The sequence below is a fragment of the Gymnodraco acuticeps genome, unplaced genomic scaffold, assembly GCF_902827175.1.
Source record: "Gymnodraco acuticeps unplaced genomic scaffold, fGymAcu1.1, whole genome shotgun sequence".
In the NCBI taxonomy this organism is placed as follows: domain Eukaryota; kingdom Metazoa; phylum Chordata; class Actinopteri; order Perciformes; family Bathydraconidae; genus Gymnodraco; species Gymnodraco acuticeps.
In genome coordinates this window covers 2259538-2281972 of record NW_022990335.1, presented here as the reverse complement: position 1 = coordinate 2281972, position 22435 = coordinate 2259538, and the positions used below count along the sequence as shown (strand labels likewise).

At 39.9% G+C, this 22435-nt stretch overlaps 2 protein-coding genes across 5 annotated transcripts; one reads left to right on the top strand and one right to left on the bottom strand.

The window, feature by feature from the left end:
* Positions 1-1692: 1692 nt before the first annotated feature.
* slc25a18 (solute carrier family 25 member 18) lies at positions 1693-11330 on the top strand. 3 transcript variants are annotated; one of them, XM_034223363.1, is made up of 10 exons: positions 1693-1837; positions 3073-3432; positions 3790-3912; positions 5789-5844; positions 6091-6181; positions 6737-6852; positions 7044-7224; positions 8097-8260; positions 9314-9389; positions 9502-11330. In XM_034223363.1, the coding sequence occupies exons 2-10, from the start codon at positions 3413-3415 to the stop codon at positions 9641-9643; spliced, it is 969 nt and encodes a 322-aa protein (XP_034079254.1). In that variant the 5' UTR covers positions 1693-1837; positions 3073-3412; the 3' UTR covers positions 9644-11330. The 3 variants fall into 3 exon arrangements, with proteins under 3 accessions (XP_034079254.1, XP_034079252.1, XP_034079253.1); XM_034223361.1 differs by having other exon boundaries at positions 3787-3912; XM_034223362.1 differs by having other exon boundaries at positions 1696-1837; positions 3194-3432; positions 3787-3912.
* Positions 9473-19981, bottom strand: atp6v1e1a (ATPase H+ transporting V1 subunit E1a). 2 transcript variants are annotated; one of them, XR_004569713.1, is made up of 10 exons: positions 19789-19981; positions 19286-19351; positions 19003-19112; positions 18376-18442; positions 17883-17972; positions 17721-17789; positions 17483-17577; positions 17253-17340; positions 11770-11887; positions 9473-9683 (listed from the first exon to the last, which is right to left on the bottom strand). XR_004569713.1 is itself a non-coding variant. In XM_034223364.1 (9 exons), the coding sequence occupies exons 1-9, from the start codon at positions 19819-19821 to the stop codon at positions 11825-11827; spliced, it is 681 nt and encodes a 226-aa protein (XP_034079255.1). In that variant the 5' UTR covers positions 19822-19981; the 3' UTR covers positions 11328-11824. The 2 variants fall into 2 exon arrangements, 1 of the variants encoding a protein (XP_034079255.1); XM_034223364.1 differs by lacking the exon at positions 9473-9683 and having other exon boundaries at positions 11328-11887.
* Between the last annotated feature and the right edge of the window lie 2454 nt (positions 19982-22435).

The following is a 22435-nucleotide window of genomic DNA, read 5'->3' as shown; positions in this document are numbered from 1 at the left end:
TGCTTAAGTAAAGGATCTGACAACTTCTTCCAACACGGGTTAAATGCCACATATTGATATATAGACCAAAGCAAGTTTCTATTTTCTAACACAAGGAACCTTTTTTAAAAACCTTTTAAAGTGCTAAAGCAAATCTAAAAAATCCATAATGAAAGATTTTCTCAGCTGATGAGTGAAGTGATCACTGGTAGTAATTGTTTTTCCATCGGCAAGAATCAATACAATAGTCAATGCTCATGAAAAAAAAACGTGTTCAGAGCCAATAGGCTTGTTTGAGACAAGCGAGACCTGCGCAATTTCGATCAACGTCTTGCTAGTGCGTTGCATGCATGGATGTATAATAGGTTGCATGATGGTTAGTCATTTTGTCCGACTTGCTCTGGAGGCTCGCCTACATGAGACGTTGAAATCTCGCGGGACAAAGACGCCCGCAGCCTTGAGAGCGAGGCGCGGCGAGGCGGCGCAGTTCCTCTCCACGGGCTGCGGAAGCGAAATGCTTGATGGGAAACGACCGGAAACGACTCGCTGGTGTCTCGAGCTGAGCGCTCATTGGTGGTTTTTACCACGTGCTGCTGATGAAACTCTCCAATTGGCTCGGCAAAAGTTAGTTGTTGTTTTGTGTCAGTTTTACGTCGCCCCCTTCATTAACATTTTTCATAATTGTTCCACAATGTTTATCATCATGAAATTAATATCTATATATGTTATACTATACTTGCACTGCTTACCGTTTTCATACTTTATATATCTTATATATATTCATACACACTGTTCATACTGCTCACAGGCTGATATCTAGTGTATTCATACCCCTCACTGTTTATTCATCATTCAATTCATTCTATATTTTATTCTGTAGATTGTGTACATTACTTTTCACTTCACTGCTTGTTGCACTCCTGGTTAGAAGCTAAACTGCATTTTGTTGTCTCAGTACCTGTAATATGTGCAATAACAATAAAGTTGAATCTAATCTTGAGCAGGAACAAATGTATTTACTTAGTACATATCTGACATTAACGATTAAACACATGTGTGCATTCTTTATAAATGCAAACCGAGTCAAGCCGACTCCGGAGGTGGTGGTATGCACCTTAAAGTTGTTTGCAATCCGCCAAAAAACCGAGAGAAGAAGAAGACGAAGCCGACTCCGAGCCGTCCGACTTCAGGCGAGCTTTTTGAGACCTCCCCCGGCTGCGATCGGCTATTCTCGTCTACTTTCGAGGCGAGCCGCAACGCGTCTCAAACAAGCCTAATGAGTGGTTGCTGTGGCAGTCACATGCACTATTTGTTGACCACCTTATATAACCTTATTATCCTTTAATTACCTTTAGATATTTCCCAATAATAACAAATATAATGTCCCGAAGAGTGATAATCACATTGGTATTTCACTGTTACTCTGGTAGTAATTGTAAGTCTGTGAACATTTGTGGAATTCAATGAGGTATTATGTAATACTAAGACTGTTGAATATAGAGCTCATTACTGATGGGCAGCCTTTTTAGTTGTTATTTTATGTAAATATATTCTTAGAAAGGATACACAGTGTGGGTATTTCTTCCTGCCGTGTGTGTTGCGTGCTTTTATGGTAGCAGCATGAGTTTATGTCGAGTTGTGTTAGTGCAGAGCTGTGTTGCCAGGGCAGTGTCACACATGGAGTCACGACGAGAGGGAGGGACTTAGGCTGCAGGACAATGCTGGTGTTTGTGCAACGGACCCTGAGTGGCGGCTGGCTCTCTCAGATCGCTCTCGCTTCACTACCATTGCTGCAAGCATTGTTGAAGTGAAAGGAAAGTGGACAGCTTGATCCTGTCTGTGGGATGCACCGACAGAGGTAAGACCCCCATTCCCCCACTGCTTTATCCCTATTATGGAAGAATATGATTTGATTGTATGAAAGCTGTTTTGTGAGGATTTGTGCTGTATGTGAACTTTGCGAGCCAGTGCAGCTTTTCGGGGGGGAATTGAGGTCTGGGAGCTCTAGGTTTGGCTTGGGGTGAGGCACCCTTGTCTGTGCTTTGGCAGGGTCACTACTGTGGGTGAATGGAGCTGAGCTGAAAGAAAGTTTCACAGAAAGAGGCTCAGTGAAAGGCATGTGTAGAATGTGACTAGGATCCCGCGATGGAAAAGACAGAGTAAAAAGGAAATATATATATTTGGAGATGAATTATACAATTCAGGATGAGACGATGACCAAGGGGAATTGATTGCTTCCTTTACTCTCAGAGGAGAGAAGAGGAGAGTGGGGGATATAGTGAAGGTTAACAGTGGAAAAATAGAGGCAGAACGGTGGTGGAGAGATTAGGAGAGAGATTAATTAGGGAGCTGAGGGAAGGGGGAAGTCAGGAGAGGAAAAAAGGCAGAAAAAAGAAAGAAGAAACAGGCAAACATAGTAAGGAAAAGCCAAGATAAGGCTTCAACAGCATTTTTTATTATCTGAGCTACACACTTCTTAAGGCTGCAAACTATTGTACTTCGAGGACAAGTCAACTACAGAAAAGAAACTAGTCAAACAAATCTTCCCACTTCCATTCAAATCCAGTCTTTTGTTAAATGCTGGATTCCAAATGTGGTAAAAGAATACCGGTAAGCCTCTCATTTTCAGGTCTCCTTTGCTAGATCAAATCCCTTTTAGCTGGCAGATTAGAGAGACTCAAGATGTCCTGTGATGTCCAGTGTGTTGGTCCTGGGATATTCCACTTTCCACATGTATGAATCTGGATTTGCCTGGCTCTTATGGTTAATGTTAGGTGTGTCAACCCTCCACCACAAAGATACACTTATATGGCCTTGAATGCCTTCACTTGTTAGACACTTTTATCCAAAGCGACTTATATACTCAATACTGTGGGCAATTTGGGGTGAAGTGTCTTGCCCAGGGACACAACGACATGCTGACTGCAGTGGGGTTTGAACCTGTGACTCACTGATCCGAGCACCTACGGACAACCCACTACGGCACACGCCTCCTTCACAAAGCTTCATTTAGAATAGAGGAACATTGGTCTTATTTGTACTCTTTGAAATCATTCAAACCACATCCAACTGTGTGTGTTTTTGTGTTTCCAGGCAGTGGGAGAGACATTTGGTTTTAGTGTAATATACAACAAAGCAGAAAAGCTGGCCAGGAGATCAAACATCAGTGATTTTGCCATAAAAAACAAAAATCATCCACTCCTGTTGTATCAAGGAGGAGAAGAAGAAGGCGACCAATTGCTGCTGCATTAACAGAAGCAGTGATCAGCTTTTGTGGCGTGGGTGGGCAGGTGAGCTTTGAGCTGTGGCGACAACTTTGGTTCTCTGCGCTAAAGTGTGGGAGGGAAGAGGAAGAGGAAAGGGAAGACGAATAGGACGTGGAGGAGGAGGAGAGGAGGAGGAGTAGTGGGCCTGGAGCTCAAACACAAGCAGGATGGCGGAGAAGCAAGTTAGGTAAGTAGTTTAACGTGTTTGTTTAGACTAATGAAATAAGATCAAATAGTATTCACTAAGTGGAAGCAGCTGCTGGATTTAGCGTTTACACTCTGTGTGTGTGTGTGTGTGTGTGTGTGTGTGTGTGTGTGTGTGTGTGTGTGTGTGTGTGGTGTGTGTGTGTGTGTGTGTGTGTGTGTGTGTGTGTGTGTGTGTGTGTGTGTGTGTGTGTGTGTGTGTGTGTGTGTGTGTGTGTGTGTGTGTGTGTGTGTATTTTGGTCCATGAATGGATGTGTTTGCGTGGCTTTGTGTGGGCGACTGCATTTGCGCGGGTGCGTGCATGCGTGTGTGCATGTGTCTGTGTCGATCCTTTAGCAGCCTCCCTGCTAAGCTGATTAATGGGGGCGTGGCAGGCCTGGTTGGTGTGACATGTGTGTTTCCTATTGACCTGGCCAAGACCCGCCTGCAGAACCAGCAGGGCGTCCAAGTCTACGAAGGAATGTGAGTAGGGCTCCCCTCACCCGAGTTAACCCCAATACTGTAAATGGTCTGCCACACACTTGCAAATATAGAGCTTTAAATGCTTTTTTACATTTTAGCATCCCTGAACAATACAAAACAAGCCTCTAAATTAAACTTTGAGTCAGGGAATTGCAAAAGATACCTAAACATCTTTCTTCTGCATATCTAACTTTCTAAACTGTAAAATGCTGAGGCGGAAGAAATACTCAGCTTAAAAAATACTCTGTTGAAAAAGTGCTGCATACAAAATCTTACTTGAGTAAAAGTACAAAGGTATTGGCATCAAAATGTAGTTAAAGTACCAACACTTAAAGTGCTTACTGTGCCTAATGTCCTGTTTTAAATTGAAATATATTAAATTACTGGATTACAATTATTCATGCATTAATGTGTTCATCAAAGTTGGTAAAGGTGGAGCTAATTTAATGACTTTGTATACTGCTGCTCCATACCTCAACCTATACTTTTATGTCATAGTTTTTGTATTAGTTTATGTATACTATGTATTAGCTTATAATGTGAATATCTAAAGTAACTAGTAACTCATTTTGTTGAATAACTGTAGTAGAGTAAAAAGTAAAATATTGCCTCCAAAAATGTAGTGGAGTTGAAGTATGAAGTAGCATAACATGGAAATACTTCAGGAAAGTACAAGTACCCCACAATCTTATCGAAGTACAGTACTTGAGTCAATGTACTTCAATACTTTACACCACTGAAGCTGACCCACATACTTTCCCAATGAATCTCAGAGGGTGGAGCAGAGCAAATAAACACTGACATCCCATCTTTGAACGCTCTGTTTTTGTGAGTTTGTTCAAAATCACTCACGCGCTCATATCAGAGGAATGACTGTGTATTTTGTGTTGCTATAGTAACTTAAACAAAACCTGATCTATTTTGAGGAAGTTTTAATCTGACACGAATTCAAGATTTACAGAATAAAAGACTTCTGTGTCCTTAAAAGACCCTTAATTTATAACTGCGCACATCTGTTGGGCATCGTTCTGATTGGGTGTGGCCATCCTGTGTTAACCAGCACTTTTTAAACTGTGGTTTTCAGCTGTGAGTCAGAGAGGGACATTTGATTCCACAGAACTGCTCCTACAGTACTGTACGAGCAGTTCAGGGGTTTTGCTAGGGGAACTTGGACGCATTAATAATCAGTATTTGTAACATCTTGGTTAAAGTGTAGGTCATTATTCCAAGTTTTTTGTGTGGATATTTTCCATATGAAACTTGACAGCAGCCTTGTATGTATCTATAATTATATGTATTTTTATTTGCAGCTACTTTAAATCAACACACATTATGGTATTATAAGTTAAATTGCCAAATAATGAAGTAAAGTCACCTTTACCAAGTCCAACATTGAAGTGATGAACACATACATGCAGCAATAAATGTAATACAATAATTGAAGTTAAATAAATACAATTTAAAAGTGGCAATTTTTGGAATATGGAATATTTGGGATTTTTTTTCCTAATTAGATAACTTTTATAATGGCCATATATCTCCATCCATAATTCTACATTAAAGTGTATTAGTGGATTGCAATTTGGTAATAATATTATCAACCTGCAAAAGTAACTAGTATCTAATGCTTTCAAATACATTTAGTGAGTAAAAAGTACAATATTTGCTGCCAAGTAGAGTAGAAGCATAAAGAAGCATAAAATGAAAATATTATAAGTAAAGTACATGTACCTCACAAATGTACTTAAGTCCAATACTCACAAATGCACTTAGTTACTTTCAACAAGGGATTATAAAATATATGATTCTGTTTTGTTTATTGTTTATTCACTGAGAAACAGACAAAATGTCAATCGCCTTGTTTTTGTCTTCTAAGGCTGGACTGCTTGTCAAAGACGGTGCGCTCGGAGGGCTATTTTGGATGCTACAGAGGTATTTTTTGCATTTCTAATCCCTGAGACAAACAACCCTACAACTGTGCTTTAAATGACTACGAGCTTAACCTGGCGTCCTACACTGTTGTTGGTCCCGTGAGCCACTCAATCTTATTGTCAAAATAAGAGCATCTGTTCAGCGGTTAGACCTGAGCCGTAAGCTGTTGTGTAGGATTGGTTCTATTTGTGTACCTGAGTGGAATCTGTTGTGTGTCACTGACATCTGCATGTTTGTCTCTACCAGGTGCTGCGGTGAACCTCACCTTGGTCACACCAGAGAAAGCCATCAAGCTGGCTGCCAATGACGTCTTCAGGCAGAAGCTTTCAAGAGATGGGTACATTGATTATATTAACATATAATGAAGCTACATGAAAAAGCATTCCAACCAACTTTGCACTAGATACTGTTTTCTTTAAATAAATATAAAATGATCATGGTCTTACATAGGGTTATGGTGATATTGGCAAACATTTTTTATATTGATATAGCGTTTATTAAAGTGAGTTATCTTGGTCAAGATAATCTTGTAGCGTTCATTTAAAATTGTGACAGACCATTTCTTACACATTTTTTATATAGGTAAAATGTGTTTGCTAATCTTGTTTTAAGCATTTAAGTCTAAGGCCTTAGACTTATAAATGAAATTTGCACCAAAAAAAAGGAAAAACGGTGTTGATAAGCATGATTTGTGCGGTGCTTTGGTACATAAAACATGGCAAGGGAACAAGTGATCCAAACAAATCTGAAGCTTGTGCTTGCTTTTATAAATCAATGTATGGACTCGAAGTGTGTTTTTACAGAAGCATACTCCTACAGCATATCTATAATAATAATAATAATAATAATAATAATAATAATGACAATAATGTCACTATTTGATGTTTTCCAGGCATCTGCCCCTGTGGGGGGAGGTACTGGCAGGCTGTGGGGCTGGGACCTGTCAGGTGGTCGTCACCTCTCCCATGGAGATGCTTAAGATCCAGCTGCAGGATGCAGGAAGGCTTGGTGAGTCACTGGAGTTAATGTTTTTTTCTTCACCATGTGTTTTGTCTTGGTACAAATACCAAAAAGCAGTGTGTCACTGTCAACGTTGATGTAAGTGCAAAAGGCAGCACATCATCTGGAAAGTCAATCTAAACAATGACATTTACCTGCATGTGCTTTCTAACCAGTTTTGTTCTGTTTTTGACAATCAGCTGCCCAGAGACCTGTCCCAACTCCAGCTGCTGCCCCTGGTCCAGCACCAACATTGATCGCCCCCCCGCCACCGCGGCCGAGCCCTCCACCTCGGGCCTCGGCCATGGGCATCACTGCGGAGCTGCTTAAGACTAAAGGACTGGCAGGACTCTACAGGGGGGCAGGAGCCACCTTAATGAGGTATACAGATATGTAAACATACACTACCAGACCCAATACAGAATATGTGTTTACTTTTTGTTCTTTAAATGTAAATGCATGTATGCATTTCTGTTCAGATGCCTAAAATCAGGTCGGTGTTAAACCCAAGTTTAAGAGATGTTTATGTTTTGTTTGTCAAGATAAATTATGTGATCAAACAACTCACTCGTAAAATGTTAAGCTTTTACGTGTCTCACAAAAGGCAGTTGCTAACAAGATGCTAAAGGTGACGGCTAAACATCATTAAATCACTAAATGAATCACTAAACATCAACAAGTCCACCTTTAGCTTAGTGGTGATAAAGTTGAAGTCATGCGACCGCGGTGTTCGATTGACTTCTAGCAATAGCAGTTATGTTTCAAACGTGACGTCATAAAAGTAGTGTTCATTTGTCGAGATTATTTTGCTGAACAAAACGTTTATGATACTTTCACATTAAAGTTTGTAGCTAACTAGAGGTTTGTAGCTAACTAGAGCTATCTACAAGCAAACTGTCAGTAACTTTTTACATATTGTTATATCCATTTTGAACTATTCCAGACATTTTTAAACCTTGGAAAATATTCCGTTCCCCATGACCATGCGCAGAATATTGTGTGCTACGGCTTGGACTGTACTTTGTTTCAACCCAATCATCACTGCTTTAGTGTAGCGAGTCGATTGTTCATTGCATAACTTACACTGCGTTTGTCGTATTTCCTGGCCCCTCCGCCAATCAACTCTAATTAATCAATGGATGCCTGCAGCTATGTCTGGCTGCTGTACTGCGGTTGAATGGAGCCATTTCTCTCTTTCAGCTTTTCTACTCTACGTCTATGTTTTTAGTTCATCCCATGTTTATCTCTTTTAGGGATGTCCCTTTCTCAATGATCTACTTCCCGCTGTTTGCCCACCTAAACGCGCTGGGCCGTGAAAAACTGGGTGATGTGCAGGCCCGGGCGCCATTCTGGCAGTCGTTTATGGCAGGCTGCGGCGCAGGCTCTGTGGCAGCTGTGGCTGTTACACCACTGGATGGTGAGTGGCAGAATGAAACCACCTCTGCTATTCACAAAGATGACATGTGTATCAACAGTCGTAATTGCAATGCTTGATTGAAATATGGTAAAGTACAGAGATGGGCCAAGTCATTGTTCCCAAATAGTCCCAAGTAAGACTCAAGTACTTTGCATTCAAGTACCAAGTCAGGTAACAAGCCCTACATTTCTAGTTCAGAGTCCTAGAAAAGTAAAGATCCACTCTTCACCAAATCTAAAGTCATTTTTGTAACAATCTGTTTTGTATACTGTAATTCGTTTAGTTTTTTTGTTTACCACTGTATAGCACCTTGTACTCAAACTTAATTTTCTGTGGTATACTTTTTCCCAACAATTGCTCAATAACGTACTTTAAGTTCTCTGTGCTTCTTTCCTACAACTTAATTGGAAGCTGTGACATTGGTTCAAAAAGGAGATCTAGGGAATTAAGTGTCGACTTTCTAGGGAATGGATACTGTTAACATTTGTTCATTCAGGAAATTAATAGGAATTCATTGATTTATTGTACACTTTTAAAATATCATACTTTTAAATCTTTGGTCTTAGGGAGAGGTATCAAGTTCAACTCTGAAATCAAAGTAAAGCCACAAGTCATTGGTGTTAAAGTCTAAGTTGCAAGACTTTTTATTTTTATTTGGTCAAGTTTGCGATGTAACTTTTAAAAGATGAAAATACAAATAATAACACACAAAGGTATAGATACACAGCCTCACTTGTTTCAGTATGACCAGAAGCTATGGTTGCTAAGGCTAGCTAATGTTAGCAAACTATAAATCGTTATTGGCCGTGTCTGAAGACACTTTGGCATCATTTATCACCACTGCCAGCTGCAGTTACACTATGGTCATTTTTAAATATTAAAATGTTTTAGTTAGGGAGTGAATATGAGAATTTTGACCTCTTAACTGTGGTTATCATTACACTACATGTGTGCATTATTTACAATTCTCCTGTGATTGTAATTGTTTGGCCCCATCCTGCTATACCTGACGTCTTTGATTTGACTGTACTTCTGTGTTTTTATTGTTTACAGTCATCAAGACTCGTCTGCAGACCTTGCAAAAAGGGGTGGGCGAGGACACGTACAAAGGAATTGTTGATTGCACGCAGTAAGATTTGAGTCTTTAACTAAACATATTTTGCCTTAATATTCATGAGTGTAGGAGCCTTGTAGCATTTTTCTTTCATTCATCCGGTCCTCTTGTCTGTGTACTTTTCCAGGCGCATCATGATGCGGGAGGGCCCATCAGCATTCCTGAAGGGTGCAACATGTCGTGCTTTGGTCATCGCTCCCCTGTTTGGCATTGCGCAGGGTGTCTACTTTCTCGGGGTAGGGGAGACGCTGCTAGATTTGCTGGGATAGCATTGCTTGGCATTGGAGATGGAGGTTTTTGTTGACTCTGCTACAAATGAATAACACAACTGAGTGAAAGGTGAATACAGAAAGAGGGAAAATACGGCCACCAAAGGACGAGGAATGGTCTACAATATGAAGAGGCTCTTTTTACTAATATGTGGACCCAAGGGTTCACTCTAATCATGTTTCTCTAGGATCTTACATGCTGTCAAAGGGGTTCCGTAGGTTAAACACGGACCTGTGTATGTGTGTGACTAATCTGAAGGTATGTGTCCCAAAGTGTCTGGGTTTATCCCCGTGTTCTTGCCGCAATATGTCTGCAGCTGTTCCTTTCACCTGAGAGATTATTCTGTCGGGGTAAGAGGCTGCTGCATGTTGTTCGAGGCTGCTAACTTAATTGCCTACTAATCTGATCGTTTACAAAGGTCAGGACGGACAATGCATTCTATGCAAGTGACAATTCTCATTTCAATCTTTATCAAAAGTCATGACGGTTTGTTGTCAGTGGCTAATTTGACGTTAAATGCCAATCATTTGGATTTCCATGTGTTTTCTCTAGAAAGGGAGCTTAATCTCCTTCAGCCTAGCTTGTTACGCGTCCCTCACACTCCATCCGTGAGGTCGGAGTTGTAATCTTGCATTCCCTCAGTGGATTGGGAGGTGCTGGCTGCCAGAAACACTAAGGTCCTTTGTTAATCTGATGGTAATGCTTTAATCCTGTGCATTAGCGTACAATATACCCCGAACTCACAGCTCACTTCCTGCCTAAATGTCACAGGTTAGACTGCCACTGTCTCGTATAGCCTTCTTCTTCTCTACAGTGTGGAAGTAGGGTTGCAACGGTCTCATGGTTTACCTTTGTATGAAAAGTGACGGTTATTATGCAAGGTGCATTTGCTTATCTACAGTGTCAAGGAAACAAACTGACAATAAGGTGAGTAAAATGTAAAGACAGGGGCAGCCTGACTGTGCTTTCGCTCATCTACAATGCTAAATTGTTTATTATAATAACAATAGGACATCTATTTTATAAGCAAACAGATGATGCTATCTTTTATTTGGTAGTTGCTTTAACATGCTATAGTGCAGCTAACGTGCTTTAGAAAACATAGTAATATACTATTTTTGTTAAAAGGTTCGTAATTCCGTTTATCGTTATAAATCTGTACTGTAACTGATGATTACAATAATAATAATAATATGATGGTGTTACACTATGATTTTTTTTTTTTCTATACCGTTGCAACCCTACTAGAAAGGATTTAAATAAAACATGCAAGAAGCCTGGAGCTCATTTTGCTACACGTTAAAATACATTGCTTCAAATAACGTGAACACAAACACTAAAATAAAATGCAATTAAAGTCTTATCACTGCTGTACGTTTCTAAAGCATCAGAACTGTAAGTCTTAAATGGATTCGGTGGAGCTGAAACATTGATTCGGTCCAATTTAGCGAGGACAATTCTTTCCGTTAGACCCACTGAGGGAGTATGGCACGTTGTGTTGCCAAATGTTTGCCATTCCGTAAATCCACTGGGTGGCACTAAAAGCTTTTTTTTTTCATTTTTAATGCAAGGCACAATTTGATTTCGCTAGTGTACCTAGGCAACTACATTTTCCTCATCGTAGAGTGAACTTTGCCTGAGTAAAATGTTTGTTTACAAGCTGTAAATAAAGATACATGCAGATTACTTTGTGTCAAATACATTTATTTCTTTGGTTTTTTTCCTATGTTAAATGCTTCACATCTTTGGTAAACAGCCTTTTTGCTGTCCGTATGCACACACAAGGGATATTTGGCAAACATACCAGTTAATCACACACATTATAGTCTGAAAATGTGTATGTTTGGGGACCTAATATGTAGCTTTGATCACATTGATCAAGTAGTAAAGAGTAACATTTCCCAAGAGTAGGAAAACATATTTGCAATGCAATTTAAAATAGTCCTTAAGACAATCCCTGTATGTACATGTGCTGTATTATTACACAGTCCATTAGTAGAAAAATAAAAAGATATATGAACACATCAGTAGCATCCCATGGAGTAAACCAGGTTTCTCTTTGACCTTAATGTGTGGTGGGTGATTGTGAGGACTCTCGCTCAGTATGATGAAAGTCTGTGTTCACCTCATACAGTTTATTCCACCCGTGCATGTCCTCGCTGCCTTCCTCAAATCCACCGTTAATCCAAGAACTTGCGGTTTGGATTGGCGCCAAATAACTTCACTCTGATTTCAGGCATCATCTGTTAGGTGTTAAGTGAGGACACAAATAAGTAAACACGAGAAACTAGAAGAGGAAACATGGATATATTTGTCAAAAAAACATGACAATCACCGAAAATAACTATATCATATTGGTAATTTCCTAAAAGACAAACATTTTGCCGATTGAAACGTGTTCTCTCTATGGGAGTTGTGCTGAGGGAAGCACACTAAACAAATAACACTATCACCTTTTTTATAAACTACTTTTATAAAATGTCTGTATGAGGGTTGAGTCATGTGATACATATTTGTTTTTAATTTATGCAGACAAAAGGAAGTCTGTTAAAGGGGCCCTATTGTGCTTTTTAGGGCGTTTCTCTTCCTGTTGTGTGTTGAATAGGTTTGTGTGTAAATGCTCTACAAAGGCTAAAATCCCAAAGTTCCCTCCAGTGGGAGTTTCTCTCCCTGAAACTCCCACCCTGCCTGAAACGCCTCCATTGGACTCCTTTGTTTACATCCGTGACATCACTATTTAACACTGCACTTGGCTTAATCTCCAACACATTGTACGTGATAAGCGTGGGATATCTCTAAGCAGTTGACCAATCACAACAGATAACCAATCAGAGCAGACTGGGCTCTGGTTTCAGACAGAAGGTGAAAAGAGGCAGTATGAGAAAAATAAAGGCCTTTTTGAACATTAAAGCATGTCACAGTAGAGGCACAAAATAAAAATATGAAACCTGAAAAAGAGCATAAAAAGGTAAGTTTGAGAAACCGGCTCGAGATACACTTTTTGTTATATTCCATGGAATGCTCTTAACATCCCGATAGCAATGAATATCTTAAGTACTTTGACAAAAAATCCATAAAAAAAGTCATCTCTGGAAGCCGTAGTGCTGTAAAAAGCACGACCAATCATCTGAGCCGGCCCGGCTAAAGTAACTGGATGGCCTACCTGCCTGTCAGCCTTCCATCTGTGCACAAACTTATCTCGTGCCCTCATTCGTCATGTGCACGTTCGTGTGTGTTGGAGGAGGGGCTCTGTGAGGAAGTGGCAGATTTGTTCCGGCTGTGTATTTTCAAATTCTAGCGCACTCGAGCCGGTTTCTCAAACTTACCTACCCCACCTTTAACCTATACAATTACTTTTAACAGGATGCAGTGTGTAGGTAGCAGTGGTGGTTCTAGAACATTTTACATGGGGGGCAAAGGGGAGGCAAGAGGTCATGCCAGGGTGGCATAGGAGGGCGGACAGTTGCAACTCCCTTCTCTTTGGTCTCCCTCTCAAATCCATCCACAGACTTCAACTGGTTCAGAACTCTGCCGCCCGCATCATCACCAGAACCCCCTCCATTAACCACATCACTCCTGTTCTTCAGCAACTTCACTGGCTCCCCGTCAAATCCCGTATCGTTTTTAAGATTCTGCTCCTCGCCTTTAAGGCCATCCATAACCTCACTCCTATGTACCTCTCCGACCTCCTGCACATCAACACACCCATCCGCACACTCAGATCTTCTGCTTCCCTCAGCCTCACTGCACCCCCCTTCCGTTTAACCACCATGGGGTCTAGAGCCTTCAGCCGCTCTGCACCCCGCCTCTGGAACTCCCTCCCACATGACATCCGCAACACTGACTCTCTCCCCATTTTCAAATCACGCCTCAAAACATATCTCTTCACACTCGCATATCCACCCTGATCATTATCCATCACACATCCTCTGTTTTATTTATTTGATTTGTTGCATTGTCTTGTTTATGTTTCTTATGCTGGTGTTAGGTATTGTGTATCTTGTTTTTTATGTGTTTGTACGGCGACCTTGAGAGCCTTGAAAGGCGCCTATATAAAATAAATGAATTATTATTATTATTATTACAGTACGTGGTATTTTATACTGTATATAACCTATTTATTGTTAATTCATGCCCTAACACAAGTGTTCTTAATGCACAAGAGAAACAAGGTGTTCAGACAAACAATCGGGTGCCCTTTGAGTCCCCCAAGCTTACCTCAACCATTTTAAATGAAAGGAAACTACAAAATGTATTTTAAAGCAATGAATTAATGGAACAGGTTGTTTTGCATTACAATGTAAAATTAAATATATATTTTGTTTAAAAAAAAATTGGTTGTCTTAGACAGACATATTTGCATGTCCTCACTAAGCATTATTACATATTAATTTAATATTAAACAAATCAAAATGGCCAATTATCCCAAAATGTTTTTTTCGTGTGTGTTTCTCTTAGTATCCTAAGATACTGTTATGTTTGGCTGTGACATTTTTTTTTTATTATTATGAAGGGCAGACCATCTATTTGTATTTATTTGTTTTTTTTAGAAAGGGGCAGGTCACATAAGATTTTATTCTTCTCCCTGCTCCTTTTCGCTCAATGGTAGAGTCATGTTTTGTGGCAATTATTGTACATTTGGTTTTGCATACCATGAGCGGGACAAATAAAAATGAAATGAAATGAAATATGCTTGTCAACTTTAACCCTCAGTTTGTTTCAACCCCGTCACGCCATACCATTTACCCTCCTATTAAAATAATGGATCAGTCCATGTGTGATCTGCATTGAGGGAATTACATCACAAGAGTGTCAGTTTCTTCTCTTACCTATATTTCAGTTTTTGTATTTTCAGATTAAGATTGACAAACTCAACATTTCAACTATGTTGTATGAATTAATAATAGTAAATAATTGTTTATTACAAAAATAAACAATAGTTTTGCAAAATATTACAATTTTGTAATGTCCTTGACTTCCATGTGGTGCCATATCTTAGCTAAACAAGGTCTCATGCTTACTTTTTGTCAAAAACTTCAACCCTGTTAAATTTTTTCAAGGAAATTCCTAGTAATTATTTATATTTTGTGCCTGAGGTGGGAAAATGTAAGTAGTCCACTACCAGATGTTATGACCAAACATTTTGGTTTCATTTTTCAAAGATATAAAGACCCAAAAGGCACCTGATTCAGAGAATACTCAGAATTCTGCATACTGTAAGTACTTAGTTATAATTAAGTACACAAATGACATCACCCATCTCTTCAGAGAGCTACAGGTGACCTGTGCAGCAACACATTTCAATCAATATGTGTCAATACTAAGAGCTGCTAGATTGTGCTGCTGTAATGGAACATGTAAGGAGAATAAGAACATACCTTGTGGTCCAGCTGGAGTCTCCTCTGCCTCCTGATCCCTGCCTCTGGCCCTCTTTCTGATATTTCATCTTTATTCCTCACATACATTTCTTCTTCTTCACTAATGTCTTCATCTCCTCCTCTTCCTCCTGCTCTGACCCTCCTGGTCTCTTCATCTCCTCCTCTTCCTCCTGCTCTGACCCTCCTGGTCTCTTCATCTCTCTTTTCCTTTTCCTCTTTCTGTTCTCATATGTCTTTGTGTTGTTGTTGAATCACTGCTATACTCTGGCCTGCAAGAGTCTACTTGTGAAAAGCACTGGTACAAATGCTTGTATAACTTTACACGTTAGGGCCATGTAGCCTAGCTAATATGTAGCATATCATAAATATAACATCAGAAAGCATTGATCAAGCGCACACAGGCAGCTGTGTTTGGATCCAGTTTTTACGGTAAAGTATGTATCCTGGTTTCATTGATCTGGCCTCATGGCTGTGATGTGTAGTTTACGTGGATTTAATAGTAGGCTACCGCGTGGTTTAGCAAAGTGATCGATCTCCCAGCTAACGCTGTCTGCGTAGTATTTTGTAACGTAACGCCCCAAACAGCGCCCGTCTGTTAAACGCCATTGTTTCAAATTTCAAATATTTAGTTTCAAGCTCTCGTCCTTAGTAAAAACAAAACTAGTGGAAAGAGAAATGCTCAAAGGGGAAGCTGATCCATAGGTGCTGGGACAGCTCGCTCCCTCTCTGCAGCTGTGTGAGCCGCGGTCTGTGTGAACGCCGCTCCGCAGTTTAATGCAGGGCCGTAGCTGCGTTTTTAACGGGCCTAAAATGATATTTAAAATGATTCAATTTTAACTAATGTAATGCTTGTTTTGTTGCTTGAGAAGCTTGTGGAAATAGTGTAGGTTTGTTTTAGTACAGTTTTAGGGAAACAAAAGTTAGGGGGGCAGCTGGGGGGGCAAGGCTCTACAGTGGGGGGGGGCAGCTGCCCCCCCGTAGATCCGCCCCTGGTAGGTAGGGACGTGTGTTCTCAGAGTTCTAATTGGACAATAGCATAGCTCAATAAAGTTTTAATAACTGATCGAAATTAATCTACTTGCCTTCAAAACAATCCAAGCAAAAAGAAGGATCAGTGTTTCCCCATGCTTAAAAAGACTGCTCAATAAAGTAACTCCAAAATAAAGTATAGGAATGTGCTGCCCTCCAGAGGCAAACAGCAGAAACTACATTTCAAATGTGTTAAAGGTCCCATGTCATGCTTTTCCGGTTATTACCCGTCCCCTTGTGTGTTATGAAGGTTTTTATGCATGTAAACGGTCTGCAGAGTCACAAACCGTCAAAGTACACCCTGTAGGGTCCATTTGTCCAAATGGACCAATCCGTGGAGCTCCACACACACACACACACACACACACCACACACACACACACACACACACACACACACACACACACAACACACCACACACACACACACACACACACACACACACACACACACACACACCACACACACACACACCACACACACACACACCACACACACACACACACACACACACACACACACACACACACACACACACACACACACACACACACACACACACACACACACACACACACACACACACACACACACACACACACACACACACACACACACACACACACACACACACACACGAAACTGTGACGCGCTGGGGGGGGGTGCTAGTGGAGCCTCGCAGCGGCGAAACTGTGGCGCGCTACACTGTAGGTATTTGGGGGCGTCCATTCGCGCTGTCTCGCAGACCCCGCGCAGCAAGCAGGAAATGAACCCAGCTCACACGGTTCGCTCCTCGCAGCAGCGAGCTGCGCAACGTCCCGCCGACACGGCACCCAGACCCCACGCAGCATTCTCATCTGTTTGTCATTACTGGTTGCTAACGCCATTGTAACACATAATCACTGATGTTCCGCTGTAACGGTGGTGGACTCATCAGAACAGAGTGGGCGAGCTGACCAATCAGAGTACAGTGGGCTCACAGGGAGGGGGGGGGCAGGAGCTCCAACAAGCCGTTTAGGACAGACAGTGAATACACATAATATACAGAGATGCTGTATGAGAAACCAATGTGAGTTTGGAACATTGAACAAAGTAAATCTATTCTAGTAGACCTCAACAATGGAATTATGATCAGTAGAAATGGCCATGACATGGGACATTTAAAGGTTTGTGTATAAAGAGGTAATCAAATATGCTCTACCTGTTGTGCAATAAGTTCCAGCCTGTTCTCCAAGGTGTTAGAAACCTTGATCTTCCCATTATCGTTAAACACCTCAACCCCTCCGCAGCTGTTAGAACAAAGAGTAGACACAAATATTAACAGCAAGCATAGCTTAAAAAGCTTTTTCTTGACACATTGAATCATAGTCATCATACAAAAAATTATTCTGGAAAAGACATTCAATAGAGTTGATGGTAAAATCATCTCACATGTCTGACGAAAGAAAGCGCACTGTGTCAATTTTTACGACTATGTTGATCTTCACCGCCTCTCTGTAGATGGGGATGTTCTTATTAACTGCCTCCTGTCGAAACATTTAAACATAAAATTGTAAAACAACGCTAGCGACTATCATGAATGTGTCAAAAGATGCAAAGGCAGTTGTAGTAACCTTGGCTTTTTCAAACAACTTGGTACAATATTCACCACATGGCACACTATAGTCACCTGAACCATTTCTACGTCCTGCTGTCGGCAGCGGACGGTCACTTTAGGTTCCAGTAGCTGAAAGAATCCCTATAAAATTGAAAAGAAAAGGCTCAGAAAACAAACCGCTAAGTTGTTGACTCACCTGTGTCCTCCCAACAGGAGAGTAGTTTGGGATTTTACCTGAAGCAACATGCCCTGCAATAGGACGGAGTAATATTCCGGGTCCTTGGCAATCTCTACAAGTCTTTGACGAGCATCATTCTGTAAATCCTGAGACAAGAAGACAGGAACAAAAACGTTTCCTGATTCATTTAGATGTTGGAGTCACACTGCTCATCAACCCTCTTATTTTAAGATGGCATATAAGGACCAATGTTGGTAAATAATAATATAATAATTTAAATAATATTATCTGAATATTCTCTGAAATCCGATTGCTTCATTTACGAGAATGACAAAAACAAGAAAATTCTAAAATTCTCTAAGAATTAAAACAACATTTGAAGAGATTTGGATTTAACTCATCACATCTTTATAGGACAAAACATAAGCACTCATGCACCTTATCATATGTGTTTTTGTATTCACCTATCAATATACTGAATGTAAATGTGAGAAAGTTATGTGTCAGATGTGTAACATGAACTGTGTAAAATATTCATATTGATTTTACCGTGATCATGTCGTCCCGAGCCTTCAGCACCTTAAGCCTTGCTTGGTTCAACAGGTTGGACATCTGTCTGTGGGAGTGAAAGGAAAGGTCAACGAATGTATTATCTGCAGACATGAACATGAAATGCTGCACGCCTTTAATCCAGATGTTCAGAGAGATACCCAGTCGTCACATTGCATTGATTAAAAAACACCCTTGCCGGCACAATTGGATTTTACACTGCAGATATGGTGATGTTCATGCTCTTATGGAGATTTAGTTACAAATATGTAGCCACACTAAACTGTAATGAGATTCCATGAATTTATCAAACAACAAAATAACAGAGCAAAGAGAACAAATATATATTCATCTGGTGAGAACTGATTTGTTGACACAGTCGTTATGTTAGTTCAGATATGTAAAATGTCTGACAGTTAATAATCAAAGATGTCGGACTTGAGGTCTATCTATTTGACATTAAGTTTTTCATTTTTTTCTAAAACCTTAACTGTAACTACATTTTTCAAGTAAAACATTTTGAAAAGGGCCAATGGGTAAATTCGATTTTCTCTGCTAAGGGTTTACTCAAACTCCTTGGTCAATTAAGTTATCTTCCAAACTGACTACAAATGACGGAAAACTCACATTTTCTTATGTTGTTCAATCTGCTTATCCTTTTTCTCATAGTATTCCATGATTTTCACCCTCTGAGTCTGCACCAGACGCCCTTTCTCGATGTTGAACTCTTCCTCCGCCTGTAAACAGATGGGTATGACAAGACCAGTGACTGTGATCCCTGCAGCAAACATCACAGACAGACAGACAGACAGACAGACAGACAGACAGACAGACAGACAGACAGACAGACAGACAGACAGACAGACAGACAGACAGACAGACAGACAGACAGACAGACAGACAGACAGACCTTAGAATCAATTTCATCAACTTTCTCATTGGCCTCCTGCTCAATGAAGCCCATCATGTGCTTGATCTGCAAAAACAAAATAGTCTGTTAAAATGTCACAAAAAGCTTATGTCAACCTTATAAATGCATGTACATACCAAACAAAAACCCAATACTTACTTAAACACATAATTTAAATAATGTTAGCACTAAAATATTAACCCTAATATATGAAACGGAACATTACGATTATTTGATTGGCTTCTTTTTTTTTACAACAGTTAACCTTTTAAATAACCCATATTTTAACTAAATAAAGTGTCACGTAAAGGAGTTTAGTAACAACCTCATAAGTTAACGACAGTTAGCTTGTGCATAATGATTTAGCTACTGACGCTAGTTTTAGCCCGTTAGAAAGTGTTAATGTTTGTCATGTTAAGCTACAGCTAGCTTAATGTATAACTTCGTCACTGGGATAAATAGTTTTAAACTTGACAGTTCAGAGTCAAAATTGTCTACTTTACCTGTTTCTGTACGTCAGCATCGGTGAGCGCCATGACTGGTCTTTAATATGTTATTATTTTTATTTAACGTTTGTCAAAAAAGGTCAAAAAGTATTCCCTAACACTTGTACGATGCAGATAAACACTGACAGTTGGTAGAAAACACTTTCCTTTTCTTGTTGCATTCTTTCGTCGAGCTAGGGTTAAAGACAAGAAACAACATCCGGTCATACGTTTCAAAATAATACACTTATTCAAGATAGGGGCGCCACTCCCCCCTCAATATTTAACAAACATAGAGAATGACTCATGAAATACTATTGAGATATTTATTTTAACAATGCTAATATTAAAGATGTTATGCAAGGGATCGTCTGCACTCTTTCTGGCAGTTTTTTAAAATATATAATTGCAAGATCCCATACGTGATATATTGTATGGTATTTTAAATTGTTCAGGTTGGGCGTCGCAGCCATTATATGAGGGTGGGACAAGTCCCCCCACCTTTTCAAATGATTAGTTTAGACCCCCCCCCACACACACACTTTTACCATGTGGAAAGTCCGTGCATCGGTCTATCCACTCGCCGCTCTTTGTAGAGTGCTGTGTCAGTGCTTCACTATCAAATCCATTCCACTTGCTTATTGAGAGAATCAATGAATCAATGAAAATCTGTACCATGTTTTCACTGCTACTTTGTACCAAGGCAGATTCTCACATAGCGCGCGCATGTTCGAGGAGTGTTGCCATAGATACGGTGGACAGCTCAGATCTGTTGTTTGAAGCGATGCAGGTGTTGTGTCAAATTATGCACCGCGGAGGTAAGGCACACAGACCAAATGTTCAGGACATTGTTAATACAGCGAAAATCAAAGCTGATGATCTCTTGGTTTGATGTGTTTTCTCCCCCAGACAACATGGACTTACGAACATTTTTTTCAAAGAAGAGGAAAGTAAGTCATCAGCTGGTAGCAGTTAATCAGTTAACAGTGATGGCGGCGGCGGCGGCGGCAAAAAGCGTCTCATTTCTGGAGCGGAGTTTCGTCTTTATGTCATGATAGAGAGATACAAATACTGAATAGATGAGAAAAGGCATCGAAATGCCAGGTTACTAGTATGTATCATGTAAACAGGGAATATGAATAACCCGAACTCTCTGTGCTCATGTAAACACCATATCCCCAATATATTTATATCAAAACAAAAAGCTAACATCTAATTTCAATTATACATTTCAAACACTATATTTTTCCACATATTTAAGTTATATTTATTTGGCTTTATGCATTCATGTTGAGAATGTTCCATTCAAAAACGTTATTATTAAAAAGGCGTTTACACCATAAAAGATGGCTATTGAGATCTATTGTCAGGAATGTTAGTCTTATATCAAATAGTGAATTATACTGCAGCAGAATGTTACTCGTCTGCACAGTGTTATATTTTCACAGCTCAGTGTCAGTAAATATTGTGCGGTTAGTATTGGACTACAAGATAGATGCAAGCCTAGGTAGAGTTATTTAAAGCATAAATGAGTCGGTTGGATTCTGGAGGTGTGGTTACAGCAATTGTGCTTGGTTGGCGTGGCCTGGGCCTGGTGGTGGGGCCGAATGTGATATATTTTCATGGGGCCCAAAATCCCTGGCGGCGCCCCTGGTTGTGTGAGTGTATGGCCAGAGGGCAGGACCTATACACACATTTCCTACCCAATAGCATTGTGAGGCTGAACAAAAGGACCTTTTGACTATGTAAATGTAGTCTTTTAAAAAAAAAAAAAACATTTACTGACTTTTTTAGGATAGCTTAAAGAAATGTTGTAAAATTACAACCGGGGGCCTTACAGGGTTAAGGGCTATTGTTTATTGTTATTTACTTTAAGATGTTTATTCTTAACCAATAATTTAATTTTACGTTTATTTATAAAGCTTTGTTGGGTAAACTCCCATATTATATCTGCTCTCTGATAACACAGAGAGTTGCAAGCAGCTATTGTCTGAGATCGCATGATGTAGTATTGTTAGATGTGCCAAGAGCAAGGACTGTCTTAGGTAAGACAGCTTTTATGTGCGCAGCTCCACTTGCTTGGAACAATCTTCAGCAATAATTGAAACTGAGCAATCTCATTCCTCTGCATGTTTTTAAAGCTAGGCTAAATGAAATGCTTGTTGATACTATGGCCACTTGTAAATGTCTAACTATGTAAATGTATCCTGTAAATATAATGTATGATGTCCTTTATTGTTTTATGTTTCATGTGGAACCTATATGCTGCAGGTCTCCCTTGAAAAAGAGATCTATGATCTCAATGGGACCAATCTGGTTAAATAAAGGTTTTAAATGAAATGAAATGAATTAAAAACTCTTATTTAAATGATGTGTGTGTGTGTGTGTGTGTCTGTATTCCTGATGATACACTGAGAGAATGAGCTCATAGTGCTGCTGATCACCATAAGCTAAACAGTCTGTATATATTGCATTACATTTGTATAATGTAAGCTTCGTTGTTACTTTGCCTGTGGGAATAAGAAAAAAAAATAGTTAGATATACTGAATATTATTTGATCTGTTCCACCACTTAATCCCAATAATGTAGATAGTGTGTTGTAGGTGCCTTAAATAACCACTTGTTTTCTAGTGAGATGTATTTTTATGTTCATATAATAGTGAT

Bases quoted from the DNA above. Each gene is read 5' to 3' on its own strand.
- slc25a18 (XM_034223361.1), top strand. From the start codon at position 3,413: ATGGCGGAGAAGCAAGTTAG. The intron at 5,845-6,090 runs GTATTTTTTGCA...TGTCTCTACCAG, and splicing joins CTATTTTGGATGCTACAGAG to GTGCTGCGGTGAACCTCACC. The intron at 6,853-7,043 runs GTGAGTCACTGG...TTTGACAATCAG, and splicing joins GCAGGATGCAGGAAGGCTTG to CTGCCCAGAGACCTGTCCCA.
- atp6v1e1a (XM_034223364.1), bottom strand. From the start codon at position 19,821: ATGGCGCTCACCGATGCTGACGTACAGAAACAG. The intron at 17,578-17,720 runs GTGACTATAGTG...ATGTTTCGACAG, and splicing joins AGGACGTAGAAATGGTTCAG to GAGGCAGTTAATAAGAACAT. The intron at 17,341-17,482 runs GTGAGATGATTT...TTGTTCTAACAG, and splicing joins CGCTTTCTTTCGTCAGACAT to CTGCGGAGGGGTTGAGGTGT.